Source organism: Denticeps clupeoides, chromosome 2 (assembly GCF_900700375.1).
Source record: "Denticeps clupeoides chromosome 2, fDenClu1.1, whole genome shotgun sequence".
Lineage (NCBI taxonomy): Eukaryota > Metazoa > Chordata > Actinopteri > Clupeiformes > Denticipitidae > Denticeps > Denticeps clupeoides.
In genome coordinates, this window is record NC_041708.1 from 13,005,677 (window position 1) to 13,028,739 (window position 23,063).

General features: G+C 40.1%; 1 protein-coding gene across 4 annotated transcripts in view; it reads right to left on the reverse strand.

Annotated features, from left to right (window-relative positions):
* Positions 1 to 23,063, reverse strand: part of dock1 (dedicator of cytokinesis 1) — a 263,022-nt gene that overhangs the window by 186,896 nt on the left and 53,063 nt on the right. For all 4 annotated transcript variants that reach the window (XM_028961081.1, XM_028961080.1, XM_028961083.1 and 1 more), the window contains exons 15-22: positions 22,162 to 22,260; positions 21,651 to 21,723; positions 17,324 to 17,427; positions 16,132 to 16,315; positions 9,009 to 9,106; positions 4,281 to 4,370; positions 825 to 925; positions 313 to 441 (exon numbers count right to left, since the gene is read on the reverse strand). In XM_028961081.1, the coding sequence (XP_028816914.1) occupies positions 313 to 441; positions 825 to 925; positions 4,281 to 4,370; positions 9,009 to 9,106; positions 16,132 to 16,315; positions 17,324 to 17,427; positions 21,651 to 21,723; positions 22,162 to 22,260 (878 nt within the window). The remainder of the gene's footprint in view (positions 1 to 312; positions 442 to 824; positions 926 to 4,280; positions 4,371 to 9,008; positions 9,107 to 16,131; positions 16,316 to 17,323; positions 17,428 to 21,650; positions 21,724 to 22,161; positions 22,261 to 23,063) is intronic.

Below are 23,063 nucleotides of genomic sequence, written 5' to 3' on the forward strand. Positions count from 1 at the left end.
TAGTCAGATCCTGGCCAGATTCACTGAGAAGAAGATGTCGTAATAAAACTTTTTGTAAAGAAACAAACACAATTTAAATAGATGATGCAGATGCAACACCGTGTACACCACCAACATCTCTCTATAATATGACATCTTCAGTATGACATCATGTTTATTCATAACCAATGTTTTCAATACAAAAGTATTGGTCACTAAAAAAAAAAAATTCCAAGCCCAGACAGTGTCCCATCAAACATGTATTTGAACCTAATGAGCAGGAAGAGCATCTCAACATTTTATCAAAAGACTTTAAGAATTGCTGCAACTTACTGATTGAAGAGAACTCTGGAGCGTACAATGAACTTGAAGATGTATTCCAACGCCTTCATAGCCTTAACAAGCTGCTCAGTCAGCTTCTCAGCATGCTCCACATAGTTCTTCAGCACTTTGGTCAGCTTCCTAGATCAACCAAGAGCAGCACACCAGCAAAATGAATTATCTACAGGTTTTGCACATGTAGCAAGACTTCTTCCAAAAGCTAAAACATGAGTAAGAACACATACACAAACCACCCATGAGGACCAGTGTTGGGCAAGTTAATCAAGTTACTGACTATTCTATTACTTAACACCAGAAGTAATTAGTTACATTTCTCATTATATTACCATGTTGATGCATCACTCTCCTATAAATGTGATACAACATTTTTTTTAATGAATCCATTTTATTGGAACAATCAAACTTGGAACAAATCAATCTGCAAAACCACATACACTGCAGATGTATGCACATTATTTATTATTAGTTGCTGCTTACTGCATAACACTAAAGACTGAACTCACATGTAGGCCAATGTTGCACTGAAGTGCTTTCGAATGTAAGTTTCCAGAACAGGATTGAAGTGCTGGAACTTTCTGTCAGCAATCAGTCCTATTATGAAGACCTTAAAACACATACAAACACACATTCCAGTAGAACATCAATACTCTGTACATTCCTACTGATGGGAACAGACTTCTCCTTGTTAAAAAATAATATAATAAATAAAATAGATAGCTGAACATGTTTATTACCAATGGAACTCACTGATCTGCATGAATGTGAGACTCTTGAATCAAAATCATACGTATAAAACATGGTGATCATCAAAACAATATTATCATCAACTCATTTACAGGGAGTGCAGAATTATTAGGCAAATGAGTATTTTGTCCACATCATCCTCTTCATGCATGTTGTCTTACTCCAAGCTGTATAGGCTCGAAAGCCTACTACCAATTAAGCATATTAGGTGATGTGCATCTCTGTAATGAGAAGGGGTGTGGTCTAATGACATTAACACACTATATCAGGTGTGCATAATTATTAGGCAACGTCCTTTCCTTTGGCAAAATGGGTCAAAAGAAGGACTTGACAGGCTCAGAAATGTCAAAAATAGTGAGATACATTGCAGAGGGATGCAGCACTCTTAAAATTGCAAAGCTTCTGAAGCGTGATCATCGAACAATCAAGCGTTTCATTCAAAATAGTCAACAGGGTCGCAGGAAGCGTGTGGAAAAACCAAGGCGCAAAATAACTGCCCATGAACTGAGAAAAGTCAAGCGTGCAGCTGCCAAGATGCCACTTGCCACCAGTTTGGCCATATTTCAGAGCTGCAACATCACTGGAGTGCCCAAAAGCACAAGGTGTGCAATACTCAGAGACATGGCCAAGGTAAGAAAGGCTGAAAGACGACCACCACTGAACAAGACACACAAGCTGAAACATCAAGACTGGGCCAAGAAATATCTCAAGACTGATTTTTCTAAGGTTTTATGGACTGATGAAATGAGAGTGATGCTTGATGGGCCAGATGGATGGGCCCATGGCTTGGTAAAGGGCAGAGAGCTCCAGTCCGACTCAGATGCCAGCAAGGTGGAGGTGGAGTACTGGTTTGGGCTGGTATCATCAAAGATGAGCTTGTGGGGCCTTTTCGGGTTGAGGATGGAGTCAAGCTCAACTCCCAGTCCTACTGCCAGTTTCTGGTACAGGAAGAAGTCTGCATCCTTCAAGAAAAACATGATTTTCATGCAGGACAATGCTCCATCACACTCGTCCAAGTACTCCACAGCGTGGCTGGCAAGAAAGGCTATAAAAGAAGAAAAAATAATGACATGGCCTCCTTGTTCACCTGATCTGAACCCCATTGAGAACCTGTGGTCCATCATCAAATGTGAGATTTACAAGGAGGGAAAACAGTACACCTCTCTGAAGAGTGTCTGGGAGGCTGTGGTTGCTGCTGCACGCAATGCTGATGGTGAACAGATCAAAACACTGACAGAATCCATGGATGGCAGGCTTTTGAGTGTCCTTGCAAAGAAAGGTGGCTATATTGGTCGCTGATTTGTTTTTGATTTGTTTTTGAATGTCAGAAATGTATATTTGTGAATGTGGAGATGTTATATTGGTTTCACTGGTAAAAATAAATAATTGAAATGGGTATATATTTCTTTTTTGTTAAGTTGCCTAATAATTGTGCACAGTCATAGTCACCTGCACACACAGATATCCCCCTAAAATAGCTAAAAATAAAAACAAACTAAAAACTACTTCCAAAAACATTCAGCTTTGATATTAATGAGTTTTTTGGGTTCATTGAGAACATGGTTGTTGTTCAATAATAAAATTATTCCTCAAAAATACAACTTGCCTAATAATTCAGCACTCCCTGTACACTTGATTGCTGCATTCAATAGTGGTTGGAATATATGTGCAATGTCAATGTTTTAAAAAGATGAATTATAAATCACTACATTTTGTTTTATAGAATTATTCAAACAATGCTAATGTGTGGTCAAGTCCAGTTCTAAAGCTTGCGTGTTGGAACATACAAATTTAACCTTTCAAAGACAAGCCTTAATACACAGACACTGAATCCCAGCATATCGATAATGTATCAGTAGACAAAGTATCACAATATTAATGCACCAGCCCTCATAAACACATAATATCCTAAATCCTGGAGAGTTAGATGGTTGAGATGTAGTCACTCCAAAAAGTTACACAAAAACTTCTTAATTATAAGCCATCTGAAGCAATGAACATCAATAAAGCAGAACCTTAATTGAAGATGAGAGATAAGGATTGCAATTTAGAGATAGTTTGTGCACAAAAGGTGCATCAGAATAGAGGAGATAAAAAAGAATAATGATGTTGAGGGACACAAAAAAGGCATTATTTTCTTGGCTAAATGTACACTTCAAAGGAAAAAAGCTAATTAATCTCTCTGGCATCAACTCCTGCTGAAGATGCACCAATTCTGCACAGAGAACGATAAATGCATGACTTTTATACAAACTGGCATTCTCCACCCGCGCCACTCCATGCTGCATTAGAACAGATGTTGTCTGCATGCTGGAGTGCGATTCAATCAGTCTGTCAAGACCCCTAATAATCAAAAACCAGTGAGGGGGTCACCCAACAGTCAACAGACATTTTACAGACAACGGCTGGTGTGCCCACCGCTCACTCGGAAATGAAAAGAGCTGACCCAGCTGCATTGAAATGGTCTTATTCTTTTCAGAAAACTGATGTTCTTTAATAAAAATCAGCAATTTGTTTAAAAGAATGAATGTGGTACTTTAGTACTTTAAGAGCTGATGGAACAAAAAGCAAAGAAAGCACCGAATCAAAGCTTGCAAATGAGAAGATTAAAACTAATTACAAAAGTTAAATAACGTCTCTCAGCACATACACTTGAAATAAAAAATACAGCTAAGTATGCTTATTGGATTAAATGGGTTTTACAGCTACAATTTGCAGATTTAAATAGGCAGCTTGCATGCCATCGCTGGCACGCTGTCATTGTTTGATCCTGATTTCCACTGAAAGTCTTGTTTTGAGGACAGAGAATAAAAACACTGAGGGGGGAAAATGCCAAGGATGGTTAGAGGGCACAGTTATGGCATTTTTCTTCTGGTCGCAGGATAGAGCGATGTCTGCATAACACACATGGGGCTGCCTTTAGCAAATCAGAATTCCTCACATATATAAAGAACTGGGGTTCCTAAACACACACAGACACACACAACCCTAGGCGATTGGCACATACTAAACTGCTTACAAAGCTTTTCAGCTCTCTTGTGATCAGCCATGTCTTTAAAGTCTAACTGAACAGGAAAATTATGACCAGCATTTGTGTATTCATGATTTTATCACAAAGAAATTGTCTTTGTTAATTAGTTGCTCCTTAGGGATTAAAGTAAAAAGTGCAAAACAGTCTAAAGTGTGTGGACACTGAACACTGGAGGGCTCCTTACCAATGCATCAAACACCAGTGTGTCAAACGTCTCACTGTCCGAGTTTTCCATCATGATGTTGAAGAGGGCATCCAGAGTGTCCTGCAGGAACTGGAATGACAGGATGGATTTTAGGACATGAAGACCTGACAGCAGCTGGAGGTCAGTATAGTCACACTTGCACAGCTGCACACTATAGTCACAATTCTTCCTGTGTGTGAGCTCACACTGTGTATATCTGACTTATTCGCATCGACACAGGGTGGTAGTAGTTTACTGGGTAAAACACTAGCCTTTGAACCAGAAGGTTTTCTGTGTCTCGAGTAACTGTCCCTGTAAATACTGATTGTAAGTTGTGTGGAGGAAAACTGTGTGACCTGAACTTCTCACATGTTATTTGACCACAACCTTTGGTCATGAAATAATTAGAAGACAACTGACAACTGTCTTCTAATTATTTCATGACCGAAGGTTGTGGTCAAATAACACGTGGGAAGTTCAGGTCATACAGTTTTCCTCCACAGTTGCTTAGGACAAGGGTGTCAAATAAATACCATAAATGACACAAAGCATTGTACTGAACAAGGACTGTGTGGTATTTTCAATTTTAGGAAAGGCCATCTAAGACAGAATGCAGTGCACAATGCAGTGCTACCAGTGTGGTGAAATAATCAGAAATTAGCCATCTTCCTCATCTGAACATGTCATGTGATCTAGCTATTTCACTTCCAGGACTCCATGTTGCTAAAGATAGCTCAACAGAGATAGTTCAGATAGTTCTTAATGACATTGGCTGCAACACTGTTGTTGTGCTGCAGAATAAACACATCTTGAAACCTTTGTCTGGAAAAGAACTTGATATGTCAGTAGTTGATGTACATGACCTATAATCAAACAAGTTGCACAAATTCACCTTTGTGACAGTTTGGTTGCTCCCCAAAAGGTTTTCAGCCTGAAATGCAGCGGTTTCTGCTTCAACAAACGACAGTGGGGTACTGTCAAATTGCTTTGATTGGTCATATCCCTGAACATAATCCTACAAAATCCCTTCCTTTGTGCAAAGGTGCCTATAAGAAATTATTCTGGGTTGAAAGCATGGGGTAGTAAAACCAAATAATGATTTAAATTTTAGATTTGTTTGCTTACTTGGCATATTTTAAATTGTTAAAAGTAATTTTAATGTATTTGCACAGTACTGTGTGTGTGTGTGTGTGTGTGTGTGTGTGTGTGTGTGTGTATAACATGCTGCGTTAACGTGAGACTCTTATCGGCGATAAAAAAAATATCGCCGTTAATCTATTCACAAAGTTGGGTTGGGAGCTGGGTCTATACTACGCAAGCTAATGTGCTGGAGTTAAATGGTTACACTAGATTTATAAGTATATTTCTTCTTTCTTGTGTCTTTTAGTTTCTTATTTCCTAAAGACTTTTATTTTTTATTTTGTATACCTAGCGCGGATGTATACCTAGCGGATGTATACCTGCACTGTAGGGGGCGAGAACGAGTCTTCGAACTGTGAAATTACTAGAGCTGTAATACTCGGATCCTTTTTAGGATTCGGCTCGCTCTGAGTCACTCACTAAACTGATCTGGGTGTGTGAGTCACTTGAGTCACTTGAGTGGAGCGCTAACCCGCTCTCTGATCCAGGTGCGTGAGTCACTTGAGTCACTTGAGTCAGTACGCACCCGGATCAGAGAGCGGGTTAGCGCTCCTGGCGGTTAACTTTCTACAACCGGACTCATGTAAGACAATATAATGGAGTTTACAATTTAGACATGGTGTAGTTAGGACTCGAAGGATTCGGTTCAATGGAGACCTCAGATTCGTGACTCATGAGTCATTTAAAGTATCCGGGCAATTAGTCATGAATCGCACAGCTCTAGAAATTACTAATTAAGAAATTAATCTAGATTAATTTAGATTGCTATAGATTAATCTAGATTAATTCCAAGACTACAGTGAGATTAATCTAGATTAAGAAAATGAATCTATGGCTACCTCTAAAATATATATATATTTTAAACAAAAATTATTGAATTGAGTCACTTCAATCACTGGAAGTGAACATGATCTAATTTCAGTCTGGATCCATTAAACAGTTACATGACAAGACTGTTGGCCAAAAATCAGTCCACTCTCAGCATCAAGCCTCACTGAAACTGAGTATCCTGCAGTGTGTTCCAACCTACTTCACCACTGAAAAACTACAAACAATTCTACCCATTTTTTGAAAGGTGTTTCAAAAAGAAACCGAAACACTGTGAGACGCAAAGTTAAAGCTGTGCCTCTTGTGCCTAAAATGGTTCTGGCACTTGCCCTTCAAACATCCATCACCACCGATTACATACAATTTATTACAAGGGGTGACAATCCTGGTCTGGGCCAGAGCATAAATCTAATGTCAATCCAGAGAGAGCTGCAGATATCATGCTTTTAAAAATGAGGCACGGCACCAGTATGGAGCTTGTAGCATGGAATAATCAGGATCTTTCAAAGGGGGAAACGAAACGTCAGTGCTTTGACAAGTGCAGATGTGCACTTAACCCAAAACTGGATTTTACCATCAGAAATATTCAGATTTTTTTCACAGCAGAATTAGTACAGTACAGGAAACAGCCAGCTCTCTCTTTCAGATTAAGTTTTTTTGTATCCCCTTATCAGAACTCCTGACATAGCAGAAATGCAAATGTCAAAACAATGGGAAATCAATAACCAAGAGGATGGCAATGCATATATAAATGCACTGCCAAATGATCCACTCAGCAGGGCGCTCAGCATAGTCCACCCTCTTGAAAGAAGTCAACATACATCTCACGCACATGCCACAATAGGTTTAATGACAATTTACAGTCATTTCAACACTGGCAACCACTGCCTAATTTTACTCACACAGAGAATTTGTGATGGCGTGTTGGATGACTAATCAAACCTTTACAGCAGCCAAATGAAAACATGTGTTATCACATGAAGTCAAAAGATCTCATGCAGTTAAAAAAATTATTAAAGTTAAAGTGAATGCGATTGTCATTGTGAAACACAGTACACGGTGCACCATTGGTGAGCAGTGGGCAGCCATGAAAGGTGCCCGCAGAGTGTGTGAGGATGGTGCTTTGCACAGTGGCACCTCAGTGGCAACTTGGCAGTTCGGGATTTGAACCTGACTGACAACCTTCAGATTACAAGTCCGTTTCCCCTACCCGCTAGGCATCCACTGCTAATCATTATTATTTCCAATCGTTATTGTTATTATAAATAAAATAAGTGCATTTCCTTTCCAGCATATAAAAGCAACCTCAAGACAAAATATTGCATTAAGCTTAAATTACAGCTAGGTTTCAAGTTTTAAATAAATTAGTCGACTTCCGGATGCCAATGTTTTTGGATGCCAATTTGGACCAGAGCCCATATTTAACTCCCCAAGGTCAATTAGCAAACCAATTTGATATTCATTTGTGATGATGATGGACACCAAAACCCTCTCTGACTGAATGAAGGTGCTGCCATTAAGCAGTATCCCAGCTATCTCAGTGTACATCGTGGCCCGTAGGTGAAGTTGTAGGGCACTCTTCCCCTTCAGCATCCAATCTCCCCCCATGCTGCTGATTTATTTACTGACCTCCCGCTGAGCCGAGATACAGGGAGGATAAATTGGGCGGCAGGAAATCTCCAGGAAGGAAACAGGGAATTTCATTTCTACCAAGAGTCACTTGACATTGCTCAAGAACAGTCAGTTCCATGAGCAGAATTTAGGAAGATTCATTTCACTAAAGCTGCATTCTGTGTTTGGGGTAAAATTGGCTGCACCTTAAATTGTTAGCATCAATGCAATCATGTTCACATTAGGAATACAATAGCCTAGATTTCAAAAACAAAAGAACTGATGTAATCTTGCACTGGTACTAGTCTGGTACTAGTCAATGCTTGGTATCAGTTTGAATACAGTGTTTTAACATAATTTAAATTATGCAGAGTAATATGCTTACTCAGAGAAAAATGTACTGTTTTTGTGCCACTATGTTGTGCATGGGGAGTGTTTGCCAATATCACATTAAGCATATCTTTAACATCTATAAAAATAAACAGAAATGACTGCTTGCTAGATATCTTGGCGAAGAGGAACTACCTACATTTACATTTACAGCATTTATCAGACACCCTTGTCCAGAGCGACTTACAATCAGTAGTTACAGGGACAGTCCCCCTGGAGCAACTTAAGGTTAAGTGTCTTGCTCAGGGACACAATGGTAGTAAGTGGGATTTGAACCTGGGTCTCCTGGTTCACAGGCGAGTGAGTTAACCACTAGGCTACTACAATCAAATGTTTTTGATGGAACACAATGCATCAAAACATTTTTACCTCATATCGACAGGTCATCAATCATTTTGACATAAAGTGTATGATACATATTACTCACAGATTTAGTAATCTATGTGTATTTGTTAATGAGTACCTCATTTTTATGAAACCACTTTGGTCAGGATAAATTAGGATGGTTATCTTCTCTATTCTTGACTTATTATTATACCCACTAGGCTACTACCACCCCAGTCAGTCCTTTATGTTGATATGTAATTCAGTCACAAAGAAGATTAACTATCATGATGTTTTCAACAACGTTTAACACCCTACTTCCTCAATCTGGATTATTTCAGCAGAACAAATATTCACAGAAGAGATGAAAGAAGTAAAAAAAACAGTCAACATCAAGGAGAAAAAATAGCAACAAAGTGAATGACAAACTCTGACCTTGACAACCTCGCCTCCATCCACCTTCATGAGCTGTCGTAGGTTCTGCTGGAGGAGGCTGGTGTTAGAACGCCACTTCAGCAGGCCCAACAGGTCCACTGAGCCACAAAACAGTATCCAGATAGACAGATCACCAACACACATGAAGGAAAAAGAAAGGGAGATAAGACATGTCAGCACTCACAGTTGCAGTGGTATCATTTATTTTATCAATTTATTAAAGAAAACCAAACAGCTTTGTCTGCCTAATATATCGCTAGTGATCTCTGTACTCAGGACAAATCCTCCCAACTTCAAGCGTCTGAGGGGACGTCCCAACGCATCTGCCTCTCAAACACATTAATACGCTCTGGCACATAAAACAATTGTACATCAGAACACAAGCAAGAGGTGGCGATCAAGATTAATTACTGTCCTGACTGTGCCTGGCAAGAAAGTTCTTTAAAGATTTATCATCAAATGTGACGCACTGCTGGGTAAATGCACTTTGTCTTCATTTAAAAAGGCCAGAGTTGGATCAGATGGCAAGGGAAGATGCCATGTAGACCTGGCAGAACCAAACGTATAGTGAGGGTCTGCTGGGAATGCCTAGTAGAAGAACCTGTCAAGATGGACTTCAATCCCCACCTCCGGCAGAGCTTTAACCACGTCCCGAGAGCAGTGGGGGACATTGAGTCTGAACCCAGATGGAGAAAGACTACCGATCGGCTCCAAAGCGATTCAGGCAAACAATCCGATGCCTCAGGACAAGAAGGCAGCCACTCGCTCACACTGTTTACAGTGGCTTGGGATACCTAAGTATGGACTGTCAAATCTCAGGGGCAGGAGTTGCTGAGGTAGTCAAATAGCTACACAGCGGAGGAGCCCCAGGGGTGGATGAGATCTGTCCTGGGTATCTCATGGCTATGGATGTTGTAGGGCTGTAGTGTTGACACATCGCTGCAACATTGCGTGGACATCGGGGGCAGTTCCGGTGGAGTGGCAGACTGGGGTGGTGGAAGGGGACCAAGAAGAAGGGGACCAGAGGGTGTGTTCCAACTATAGGGGAATCACACTCCTCAGCCTCCCTGGAAAGGTCTACTCCAAGGTACTGGAGAGTAGGGTTGATAGTTGAGGAGGAGCAATGTGTTTTTTGTCCTGGTCGTGGAACCCCCAGCTCTTTACCCTTGCTGGCGGTGACCGAGGGGGCGAGGGGGCATTGCCCAACCAATCTACGTGTTTTGTGAATTTGGAGAAGGCTTATGACTGTGTCCCCAGGGGCACCCTATGGGGCCTCTCCATGAGTATGGGGTGGATGGCCTTTTGTTAAGGGCCATTCAGTCCCTGTAAGAGAGGAGCGTGAGTTTGGTCCGCAAAGGTCCTGCCTCAAGGAGTTTAAATATCTCAGGGTCTTGTTCATGAGTGAAGGAGGAAGGGAGCAGGAGATCGACAGGTGGATTGGGGATCTGTCGTGGTGAAGAGGGAGCTGAGCCAGAAAGCAAGGCTCTCGATTTACCAGTCAATCTATGTTCCAATCCACATCTATGGTCATGAGCTTTGGGCAATGACTGAAAGAACGAGATCGCAGATACAAGGGGCCAAAATGAATTTCCTCTGTAGGATGGCCAGGCGCAGCCTTAGAGATGAGGAGCTCGGACATTTGGGAGGGACTCAAAGTAGAACCGCTGCTCCTCCACATCGAGAGGAGCCAGTTGAGGTGGTTCGGGCATCTGGTCAGGATGCCTCCTGGACACCTCCTTGATGTGGTGTTTCAGGCACGTCCTGCCGGCAGGAGGCCCCCGGGTCGTCCCAGGACACGCTATAGAAATTATATCTCCAGTCTGGTCTGGGTCCTGCCGGAGGAGCTGGTGGAGGTGGCTGAGGAGAGGGCTGTCTGGGATTCCCTACTTGGGATGCTGCCCCCGGATAAGCGGAGGAAGACGACGACGACCCTTAAACCAAAAGCAACTTAATAAAATAATTATAATTCTGCCACACCCATTGACTGGGCAAAATAATTATTTAATAGTGAGTCAGCTGGCAGTATTTCTGTTCTGTAACTTCATTTGGGTCAGGGTGGAGGGTTTGGTCCGGGGGAACAAGAGATGGCGAGGGAAGTGTACATATCTAAGTGTACATATCCCACATTTGCACGCACGTACACACACACACACACAACAGAGAGAATAAACACTCATAATTTCCAGTGACAAGGAAAAGCATGTTAGCAAAGAATGCTTTTTGTTAGTTATATCTGTGATGTACAGGCGTAACAACACATCGCTAATAGCCTGGTCTTCTGTGTACAGAATTAATTTATATGTGTATTTTTTTCATTAGATAACACTATGGGAGCCAATGAAAATGCCATTAGTTAACATATATACAAATACATGAATGAAAATGCATTTGCCCTCAAACCTAGCAATGGGCCAATCTCCAAGTGATTTCTTTTTATTTATAACATGTTTTGCAGCCAAGATATACACAAAATGTATATTACCATAAAATAAGGTACAAAGGAAGGGTTTAATGGATGTTGTTTTATTAGAACCCAGATAATTTCATTAATTTCATTTTAAGAAGTACCATAATAATGTTGTCAACTTGTCATTTGTGTATGTAATAAACAACATATAATGTAACTTATAATGCAAAGTATTGCAAAGTTCTGAACATATACACACAGAACAAAGAGGTGACTTCTTCATGATTGAGTTGACAACCAACTAACAAATTTGATGTGTCACCCTATCTAGGGAATAGGAACAAAAAAGAAAGCTACAAAATATTTATTGAATATTTATAGTAAATAAATATAGTTATTACAACAGTATATTTTCATGCTCACGAGACATTTCTAGACAACTTCAAAGGCATCTGGGAATATGCTGTTTGCTGATCTTCTACCAGGCAGAAACATTAATATATAAATGTAATATAAAATATAAAACTGAACACTAAATTTTTGCTAGCTGTCTGTGGCTATGCTATTATTAAACAGTGATTAGGCTTATACTAAAATGATAAAATATAAATAAATACACAATTATTTGCCTCTCTATTAAACTGTCTGCTAAACTGAAAGCAACATACAGCCAATGCAACATACAATGCAACATACAGCTACTGCAACTCCCTTCTAGCTGGTCTACCTCTAAGTATCATCCGACCTCTACAACTCATACAAAATGCAGCAGCACAACTGATCTTCAACCTTCCCAAATTCCACCCCTCTGTTACATTCCCTCCACTGGCTCCCAGTAGCTGCACGCATCAGATTCAAAATACTGATGCTGGCCTACAAAGCCAAACAGGGAGTAGCCCCATCCTACCCGTATTACACCTCGCACTGCACCTCGTATACTTCGAGCCTCCAGTACTGATCGCATGGTCTCCCCATTTATCTAGACTCTTTTCCGTCTTGGCCCCTCGTGGTGGAATGAACATCCCCTTAAGGTCAGAACAGCTCAGTCACTGAGTATTTTCTTTAAAGAATATTTTGATTAACTTTCTTATTGTCGAACTTGTGTACAGAATCCACAACAGACTGAATAAAAAGATTGTATTCATAGTTGGGGGTCCTAATGAACCAGAACTGATCACTTCATCGATGGTAACTTGAAAGCACGTTGTAAGTCGCTCTGGATAAGGGCGTCTGCCAAATGCCGTAAATGTAAATATTTCAATATCCAGCTTCACATCAAAATTTTAGTGGGTTCATGTTTAGATGTAGTCACAGTGTGAGATCGAACAGATGAAAAAAATCAGCTATCGGTGAGTGTGACACTTCTATTACTGTCATCATTTGATGACGAAAAATCACACAGACTATAGACTGGCTTCAGTTGGCACAAGGAGCACTGTGCGACCTGTCGGCAGGCGGCCGTCTCTGAAGCATCAGCTGCCCTCAAAGCTACACCACAACTCAAGCAGCACAGCCGTTAATATCAGTAAAGCGCCGGGAGGCCTCTGTACAGAAGCGTTCAAACAAGTGGCTGAAAGCAGAACATATCGACCAAGCCTCCAGAGAGGGTGACCTCAGCCACCTGTGTGGGTGAGAGAGATCCAGTGAGATCCAGTGTGTGTGTGTGTGTGTGTGTGTGTGTGTATGTATGTATATACACACTAAATTAAACTATACTAACTAAAACTGAAGTTTAAATACTATACATGTAAAGGTAAGTGTTTCTTGGGAATAACTGAGGGAATAAGATGGAAAATTCTATGGTTCTTCTGCACTCAAGCTTCCATAAGAACTTACTACCAAAACACATATTTTATTAGGTATTTCTTTAACATATTCTTGGATAAATTTATAAAAATTGCAAAAGCACACAATTGACACAACTGGACGGAGACAATCCCTACATAAAATATGGAAACGGATGGTTCAGGAGATTTATTTTTAAATGGAGACATTTGAAGCACGAGCAAGGTGCTTGTGGTGAGTAGAGAGAGGAAATAGAGTGGATAACCAGATTTAAACAAATGTTTCACAGATCATATCCTCGACAGAACCTCTTTCTCTCTGTCTCTGTATTACAGTAAGATTCAGACTTAAGAATAAATCATAATTAATTAATTTAAAAAATATAATTATGAACATGGTACATGCAGCCCTAGTAATAAAGCATGGAGTGATGTATAGTGAATACTAAGGATGCGACGATCTGTTACGCACTTGGGATCAAGCTCGATAATGACATAATGTTACGTATTGGGTATCTGACAGACAAGGCCGATCCACTTATAGATCCATTTTTCAGTCTGAATGTGACACAAATGCAAAGTCTGTTTCAGACTGAACATGGCAAGCACCACGAAATTCAGGTGACAAAAAAAAGTTGTAACAGAATGTTTATCTGTATCTGCAGTACTGTTTTTCGATTTGATCATTGTGAAAAATGTGGGGATTCTCGTTCTCAGACAATGTGTCCTGCTGGGAGCTGAAGACCCAAATCAAATTCTGCTGAGGGCCCCATAAAAACTTAGGTTGGCTCTGCACTCAGGTCTTCATTAAAACACAAACAAATCTACACCAAGATCTCTCAGGGCATCATAAAAACCCCACCCTGTCAGCACTACTGGTATTAGACCTGGGTGAGTCAACGTAGAAGCTGAGGGGGGAAACATGGCTGCAAACAGCCCCCTCTGGTGTACGAAGAGAGGTGGAGATGTAGAATGACAGAGCAATTGCTCCCATCGTAGCTTACGTCAGGCTGAGCCGGTATCACATCACTGCACTCGTCCATCACTGCGCCTTTCGCTTTCAGGAGGCGGCGTTTGATTAAACCACCGGTGGGTGGATGCAACGAGGGCGGCCGCAAAAGCGCGCATGGAGAGACGGAGGGAGGGAGGGTGAGTGCGCTGTGATAAGTGCGCTGTCTAAAAGCCTAGTCTGATTTAAGGTGCGCTGGACCTTCGACAGAGCTGCTGTCTGAAGGAGTCCAGGCCGGTGCTAATTTAGTGTCTATAGCAAACTCCCTCACAGCTCAGGCTGTGGAAATAGCGCAACCACAATCAATATCATTAAAGATGTCTTTTTGTATATGTATTAATAATTAATGAACATGTTAGATTAATAAACAGCAGTTAATTAAACTTCCACATTACCCCTTCAATAAAGTATCAATAAAGTATCTATCTGACAATCTATATAAGAAAGCAACACCTGCAGAAAACATCTAAATTCAAACAGTACCATTGGGAATATGGTTCACAGAACTGTCTCAATTATTTTATTTTCATATTAACATCATTTTATTTTCGGTCAAGAGCCGACAGGGTGTTATAAAAACCATGTCAGTGTCACTCTCCATTTGAGCCTCATTTTTCAGTTGTGACAAAATGTGTGATTTTTATCCCAAAATCTGTTATCAAAGACCACAATAAATAGGAATACAACTGACTGAACAAGAAAGTCTACATGCTATACATTCAATTTATCATCTAATCTTAAAACATTGATAAACTGATACTAATTAATGATTAAACCAAAATCAATAAAGAAGGCTTTTTTTTATAAAAATGTGTGCTCTTTTTGGTAAAGCTGCATGTAATAACATAATGCTGTGTGTAACCAGACAGACATTCCCTTCATTTTCAGCTCATCTGGTCGTACTGCTCAACTCCCTAACCATGTTCCTCTCCTTTATCCTTCACCTATGACTGAAACCAAGAACCACTACTTCAGTGCAAGGAAGGGTTACCAACACAATTAACTTCTCCTTCCTGCAGGAGCGGCTTGTTGTCATCAGTCATCTTCTCCTCCAAAAAGGGCCAAAAAAAGAATAGAAGAATTTCGCCAACCTTTCTACACCAAGGGCACCTCATCAAAAAAAGAACAGCAGAACACGAAGCAAAAGAAAAGAATGACTTGAGTAGGTTAACGCCTAGTGCAACCTGGCAGATGGGAGGCACTGTGATCCATGAGTGAGACGCTGACATGGGGAGTCTCTTAGATGAGACTTTGCACAAGCACCCACAGGGTTGCCACGTTGAGAGACAGCGAGAGTCCGAGAGGTTACCCAGGCAGGGTTCTCTGTGCTGGGCTTTAAAAGGCATCTGAATGCAGCTGAACACACACACACACACACACACACATACACGCACAGCTCCTACAGCTTTAAACCTTCTGCGAGAGAATGGGATTTCCGGGACTTAACGGCCCCAGCTGCATTCACCTGGGGAAATAAAGCCACAGCTCGGAATCACACCAAGACCCAGTGTTAAAGCAGCACTACCTCGCTATGAGAACGGGCCTGACACATTACGGGAGGAATGGGAGCTGGTGAAGGGTGGGGTGGGGTGAGGAAGCGGAGGCTAAAGGAAGTTAAAACAGGATGAAAAGCAAACTTAACAGAGGAATGGAGAAAGCAAGGTGAAAAAAATGTGGGGATGAAAAGAGCAGGTGAGGGTAAAAAAAGCCTGTTCTGCATCGAGACTACAGGTTGAGACAGGTATAATTATAATTAAAATAATGATGTATATATTTCGAATATATACAGGTCTTCAAATAATGAATCTGTTTTTATAGCAGAAAAAAATGGGAGATAATGATAGGAATTTTTTGAACGTTATATTCAGATCATTATAAAACATAATATAACAGCAGAAGCAGCAGGAATGAAGGTGCCCCCACCGTTCTGGGTGAGTTTGGTGGAGCAGACTAGGGTGGAGATCTGGAATGAGTCTTTGCTGATGGTGGAATTGCCCAGGTTGGCTGTCCCCTTTCCTGTCATGGGGTATATCTTCTCCTCCAGCTCTATCTTGGTGGCCGGTAGACTGAGGTACAGAGACGCCTCCTCCAGTTTTTTCGCTTCAGCCTGAGAAACACAGGAGATAGGAGTATCTTTTCAAAATGATCAGCAAAAAATAAAATCTTATCGTTCTCAATATGGGAAAAACTCTGGAGAAAAAAACATGAAATGAATGTGCTAAGAACATCCCTTTCGTTTTTGTCAAAGTGTATCTTATCCTGCAAAACTTCCAAGCAGATGCTGACACAGTGTTATCCAATACCAAGATTCAGGGAAAACATTAATCTATTTTGGTTAAGCAGATTGTATGTAAACAACACTAAAAATAAAAAATGTTTCCCAGACATTGATTTGTACAATTGTTGAAATGGTTTGAAATACGTAAGATAAAGAAAATAAAAAATGGCTGACTAATGAACTAATTAATAATTCAAGATTGAAAAGTTGGAATATGAAAAAAAAATACTTAATGGGATCCACAAAAGCTAGATATAAAGATAAAAGGAAGAAATATCAATTGGAATACGATTTCCAGTACAAAAATGAAAATTCAAAAGTAAAGTTTGATTAGGACTAAAAAAAAGCTGTGTTTCTAAACAAAACATATAGTGACATATAAGCTAAAATTTATATAGAATCCAATTTTTTTTTGTACACTATCCCTTTAGGATGGCAAGATTAGGTTAAATCAATTTCTGGAAGTATATATTTATGCTGAATCATGGTTCGATACTCAAATGAATGACTATTCAGCACTATATCAATAAAGTGTATTCCATTTAAATGTATAGCATTTATCAGATGCCCATATTCAGAGCAATTTACAATCAGTAGTTACAGGGACAGTCCCCCTGGAGACATTCAGGTTTAAGTGTCTTGTTCAGGGACATAATGGTAGTAAGTGGGGTTTGAAACTGGGACTCCGTGGTCTTATGGTTCATAGACAAATGTGTTACCAATCAGTATCCATGTAAGTGACTAGTTGTTGGCTGAGAGCAAAATCAACAAAAGGAGACATAGAAATAAAAAGATGCAAAAGAAGTGATGGGAACTGATGCCAGGCTGATATTCTACCTTATAGACGATGAGGTCATGTTCTCCGTCCCTCAGTGTGGTGCCGTCATACCTCATCAGCTTCACGAACGACAGGGCAAAGATCTTCTCTGATTTGTCTTTGTCTGCAGGAGGAACAGGGAGATGGGAACCACTTTAGGACAACCCACTGCAGCAAATCAGCAGCTGTAAAACCTACTATACACTGTCCAGTACCTCTAAACATGGACAGATGCTCTGTACTGCACTTTGGATTTTTCCAACACAATACCTGTTGGACAAATTGTCACTGCACTGTTGGACAAATTAACACTGCACTGACACCAATTGCAGGCTCACTCTACCCTGGAATCACTCTCTGTATAACTTCTTCCCAAGGTTTCTTCCTTTCTTTTTTCTCTCTCCTTAAGTTTTTTTGTGTGTGTGCAAAAGGGTCAAGTGTGGGGGGTTTCAGCTGTAGCGCCTATCAAAGCCCACTGAGACATACTGTATATGGTTTTGGGTACATAAGAAATAAATGTTGTTGTTGTTAGGAACAAGGGCATACACCTTCATCAACTCACTCCAGCCTTCCCTTCACATGGTAAGGGCCAGGGTTCGACCAGTCACGCTTCACAGGCAGATGAGCAAACACACAGTGTCAATTTGGGCAACAGGGGAATAGCCCAACAAGCTGCTTAATCACTACTACAATCCACAAGTGCCGGCCAGGCTCACGCTGAGTCAGTAGTGTGTGTGTGTGTGTGTGTGTGTGTGTGTGTGTGTGAGTGTGAGTGTGTGTGTGTGTGTGTGAGTGTGAGTGTGTGTGTGGTAGCCCTAGGACTTGCTGTAGAGAGTAGACCTCCAGCCCTCTCACATTCGCTTCCAATTATCCTCCAACACACAGACCCTGTGTAAGACAGAAGGTTCCAGAAACTCACCACTTCCCTGCCAGTTCTGTGTGTGTGTGTGTGTATGTACAGCCAACACAAAGCCCTGTTCTGCTATCTCTTTTCTGTTTCTCCGCCTTTATTATTATCAGCAGGGTGGCCCCCCAGCTGTTTTTCACTGCAGAGAAAATATCATACACATTTCCTCAGGTGTGAGTGTATGTGTGCCCACTTGTAGGCTTCCTGCATACATAATCTGTTCATGCATGGGTAAGTTGGTGCACGGGTTGTTGAGTTATAGCCCTGTCCCTTAACTGACCGGTTGAACAGAATCACATTAATCACCAACGCGGATCAACAAGCAAAAATGTATGCACATTTGGGCTGCGATTGGTCTGAGGTTCTTGTGCATCACCTCTGCATAAACCACACATGCAGCTTTGCTGTGTCTAAGGCGGCAGTGAATAATCACTTTGCACAGCGGGTGGCATCAGGCAGGCATGGCAGAGAACGATGGAACAGGCATGACAGAAAATGGGGTCGTCTAAGACACAGTGAAGGAGAAATCGACACAGGTATGGGAGATAAGAAGATAAACACAAAGAAGTACTCACTTTGGCCACAATATTAGAAACCGCTATCTTGTACTAATATAACTTGCAATATTAGTATAAATCAACATACACAAGACCCAACAAATTAATATTATGATAAATATGATTAAAATCATAAATTGAGAAAACCTCAGGAATTTGCACAGGAAAAAATAGATGTAGGAAAAACTGCAGTGAATAAAATTATTCACTCACTTACTATCCATATATGCTTAATACTAACCAGGTCGTAGATACCAGAAGCTAAAGTATTAACATATTAAATAAATAATATTTTTAAAATGTATGATATAAAAAAAAAAGACATTAATAATTAACAATAATAATACACTAACAAATAAGACTTTTAAAAATATATATATACATCTACGAACTCTATTATTAATTCATTTGGATTTCCATTTAATGTTGTCTGGAATAACTGTTGGAGACAACTAGGGGGCAATATCTACAGCCTGTTTGCCTTGTATATTATGATCCAAACCTAAATTTGTTTGCACATTCATGAGGTACGTCGCATTTCACGGGTGAGATCCTACAAACTATCCTATTTATTTTAAACCCAGTAGTTAAACTGCTTTGACTGATTAATGTTTCTATGCAAAAAATCCCAGCTAATAGCAATCAGTAACTGAGCTTTAATTACAGAGCTGAGTGATGATAGGTTTTTTTTAAATATGATACATTATCGTTTCCTTCAGTGACGTTTGGAAGAATACATTCTCACCCTTTGTGAAAATTCATTCCTCATTCATAAAGACAAAAAGTACAATGTATTTTAATGTTCGGAGACCATGAAATATGAAAAATTGGCATTTTCATTGCAGTTTGGCAAAATAGCACTTTATGTGAGAATTTTTAAAAAGCAGAAAATTAAATTAGTAATATGTTTAATAGTAATTGCACTATTAGAGGATTAATGAAAATGTAATGGTCTCTACACACAACGTAAATATCTAGCATTGGGTTGTCTCATAAATTGTGGTTGTTGAGTTAAATAAGAGTACTGACTCCCCATTTGCAATCTCAGAGCTGTCCCCCTGCATTTCGGTCAGTGCAACAGAGAACCACCCCCATTCTGCAGTTACCTGTCAAAGTTATAAATGTCAGCTGTCAAAATAAATCATGCAGTAGACCCTTATCCACCCCTGAAAGGAAGAAAAAAAAAAAAAAAGGGTCTGGTCCAAACAGCAGAAGATGCAGAGGGTCACAGGATGGGCAACCATGGTCAGCCATCTGTCACATCAGAAAAAGTTCAGATGTGGCCATGAGCAAAGATGGTCATCCATCTGAATCTGTTATCAAAGCAATCACGCAAATTCAAATGACAACAAAAAGCCTCATCCTCCTGATATATTATGGTGAAGTACCATTAAGTGTCATATTTCTTCATTTGCAATAAAATCTAAATCAAAATTCATACCCTACCATGCAAAGCACTATGCACTGATTAAGCATTTCATAAATCACTTGTTAAAGATTGTGGTAGAAACAAAGGAACACTGAACATGTTTAGCATTATATTGGTGTTGTTGCTGTCTGGGATTTAAGCTGTAATTTAGTGGCCCTTGCCTTAAACTTGCGGAGCTGCAGGTGGGCTGTTTGTGTAGCCCAACCCAGTGTCTGGGTCCTCTCCAGAATTCTAATGGTGGTCTTAAAAGAAGAGAGGGGAGAGGGGGTGCAAGTTTTTTTTTCCATATATTTTAAACAGTATTTCTCATAAATGCATATACACAGGCAATGATTTAAGTGCCTGTTTTTATGTCTTGGATACTTCCCAGAAAACGTGTTACATGCCCAAGGGGAGGGGAAAATAACAACACTTGGAAGGTGAATTGGTTCAAGTCCATAAGATTGTTTTCAAATTTTAGAGTTGAAAGATTTTGCAGCTTTTAGATGCATTATAGTGATTTTTTTTTAACTTTGTAAGCACATGTGCTGTTTAATTTATTATATAATATACATTTACTTTATCCTTTACAAATTAGTCATTCTACTCACCAGCAGAGACACAAAACCACAAACTGTTTTGTTCACACAAAACCAATCAGTGTGACAAGATTGCAGCCAACTTGTCCCTTATTTGAGAGTTGAAATCCTATCAGTCCCTGTATCCAAATATTGGCATTTGAAGTCACTCAGTAAAAACATTACTAATGCTGTACATATACCGTTCATAAGGTATTTCATCAAAGATTGTTTTGAGAAAACAATCTTTAATATGAGTCCCCATCTACATTAGAATGCCTTTATTTAAAACAAGTTTTTGGTTGCAAAAAAACTATCATCCACACAGGAAAATTGAAACAATGTCATGCACACGGAGATGCAGAGAACAACCCGAAGGCCGGTTTAACTTCCCGCCACACCTATAAATGGTGCTGTATGTGTTATCCGCAAGTGTTGAATGTATGCCGTGTTTTGGGATATAGGTCAGGTTGGAAGTTGGGCAAACACGTCAATGATTTCACAAAAAAAAAAAATCCCCAAAAAACACTTTGCTGTCCACACAGAAATGTGGACAAGAGAAATTCACTCTGAAACCAGTTTAAGAAAATAGCCATTCTGGGTCCCCTGAAACACCACATACACTCTCTCTCACTTGTTATAAAGATGCTTAACAACATTTATTCTAAAATACTGTACTTTCCCAAGACTGTATATGCAGTTATGATACATTTTTATCTTAAGAAGGCCGCTATACATTTAAAGAGCAAGAATATATATGTGTTGTTACAGAGGCTGATTGTGTTGAATCTCTAAAATTAACTAAAACTAAATTAACTAAAATTAAAATTGTATTTTGTGAAAAACAAAGGCTGGCTTTAAAATGCAAAAAAAAAAAAAAGGGACAGGTATACTCACAGTCCTGAGACGATCTGTGGCGAAAAGTGAAGCGCAGATGACTTCTGTTCACATCCTCAATGGGGATGGCAACCTGGAACAAGAAAATGAAAATGACACAAAACACACACACACACACACACACACACACACACTGGGCTGGTTTGAATCCCGAACTGCCAAGCTGCAACAGAGCAAAGTACCGTCTCAAAATACTGCTCCTTAGGAGCCTTTCATGGCTGAATGGTTAAATGCACAGGACACATTTTGTTGTGTGCACAGTGTGCTGTGCTGCAGTGTTTCACAATGACAATCACTTCACTTTCACACAAACGATTAAAGGTGGCAAGCTACAATATGACATTATACCAGGGAACTACATGCATGCCCACAATCGTCCCCTCAGACACAATTGTTTAGTATGGTCCCTACTGTGGACGGAAATTCATGCAAAAGCCTTCAACGAGTCACAACGGCAATAAATCGCTTTTTTCCAACACAGAGCTTATTACAGCCAGGGTGCAGGGCTCACCTTGATTGTTTCAAACCAGCGGGGCTGTTTGACCTGATAGTATATGACAGATTTGTACTCTGTGATTCCCTCATCGCCAGCTCCAGGAAAGATTACTTTCTGCAGAGAGGGAGAAAAAAGAAAGCAGATGTTGAGAATGGTACAGAAAGCCCATGAAGGCCATTCATTCACTAGGCTTCACTTCAAACCATGTTTTTGGGGAAAACTGCATTAATTCATTCAATGATTGCTTACGCTTTTTGGTCAAGAAAGAATAAAAAAAATTTTAACAGAAAAAATTGTAATGAAAACCCCAAATCCAGCTTCCGACTGTCCCTTTCATCCAGGCTCTTTAGGTAGGACTACTAGTCACCAGAATAAATAGTATTATATTTAACACAATGTTGTTCCTCTTTTATTACTTACATTTAAACATCACCACATCATCAGGTGCAAATAAAATCTGTTCCAGAATATAAGTTGTCCACCTGTCATAGTTACTATAGAAGCATAGTAACCACATTTCTATCTTGAAAACTTTATATAATTTGTACATCATAAAAAAATATGAAATAAAATTGGAGAAATTGATTATTGATATTTTATTACTGCTGCATAATTTCAAAACACTCTCACTATGCTTAACTGCCTTTTTGCTCAGGGTCGTGGATGCCGGAGGCCATCACCCTAGGTGGGACACCAACCAACCGCAGGGTGCACACACACACCTTTTGTTCAATTTAGAGTCACCAATTAAATTGGTGTGCATGCCTTTAGATGGCAGCAAAAACTGGAGAACCAAGAAGAGACACAAGCCAACACAGGGAGAAAATGCAAACTCACACAAGGTCAGTGCCTGGATTTGAACGAGTCTAGTCCTCCTGGATACAGCTATGTACACCAACCTCGCTTAACTGGAAGAG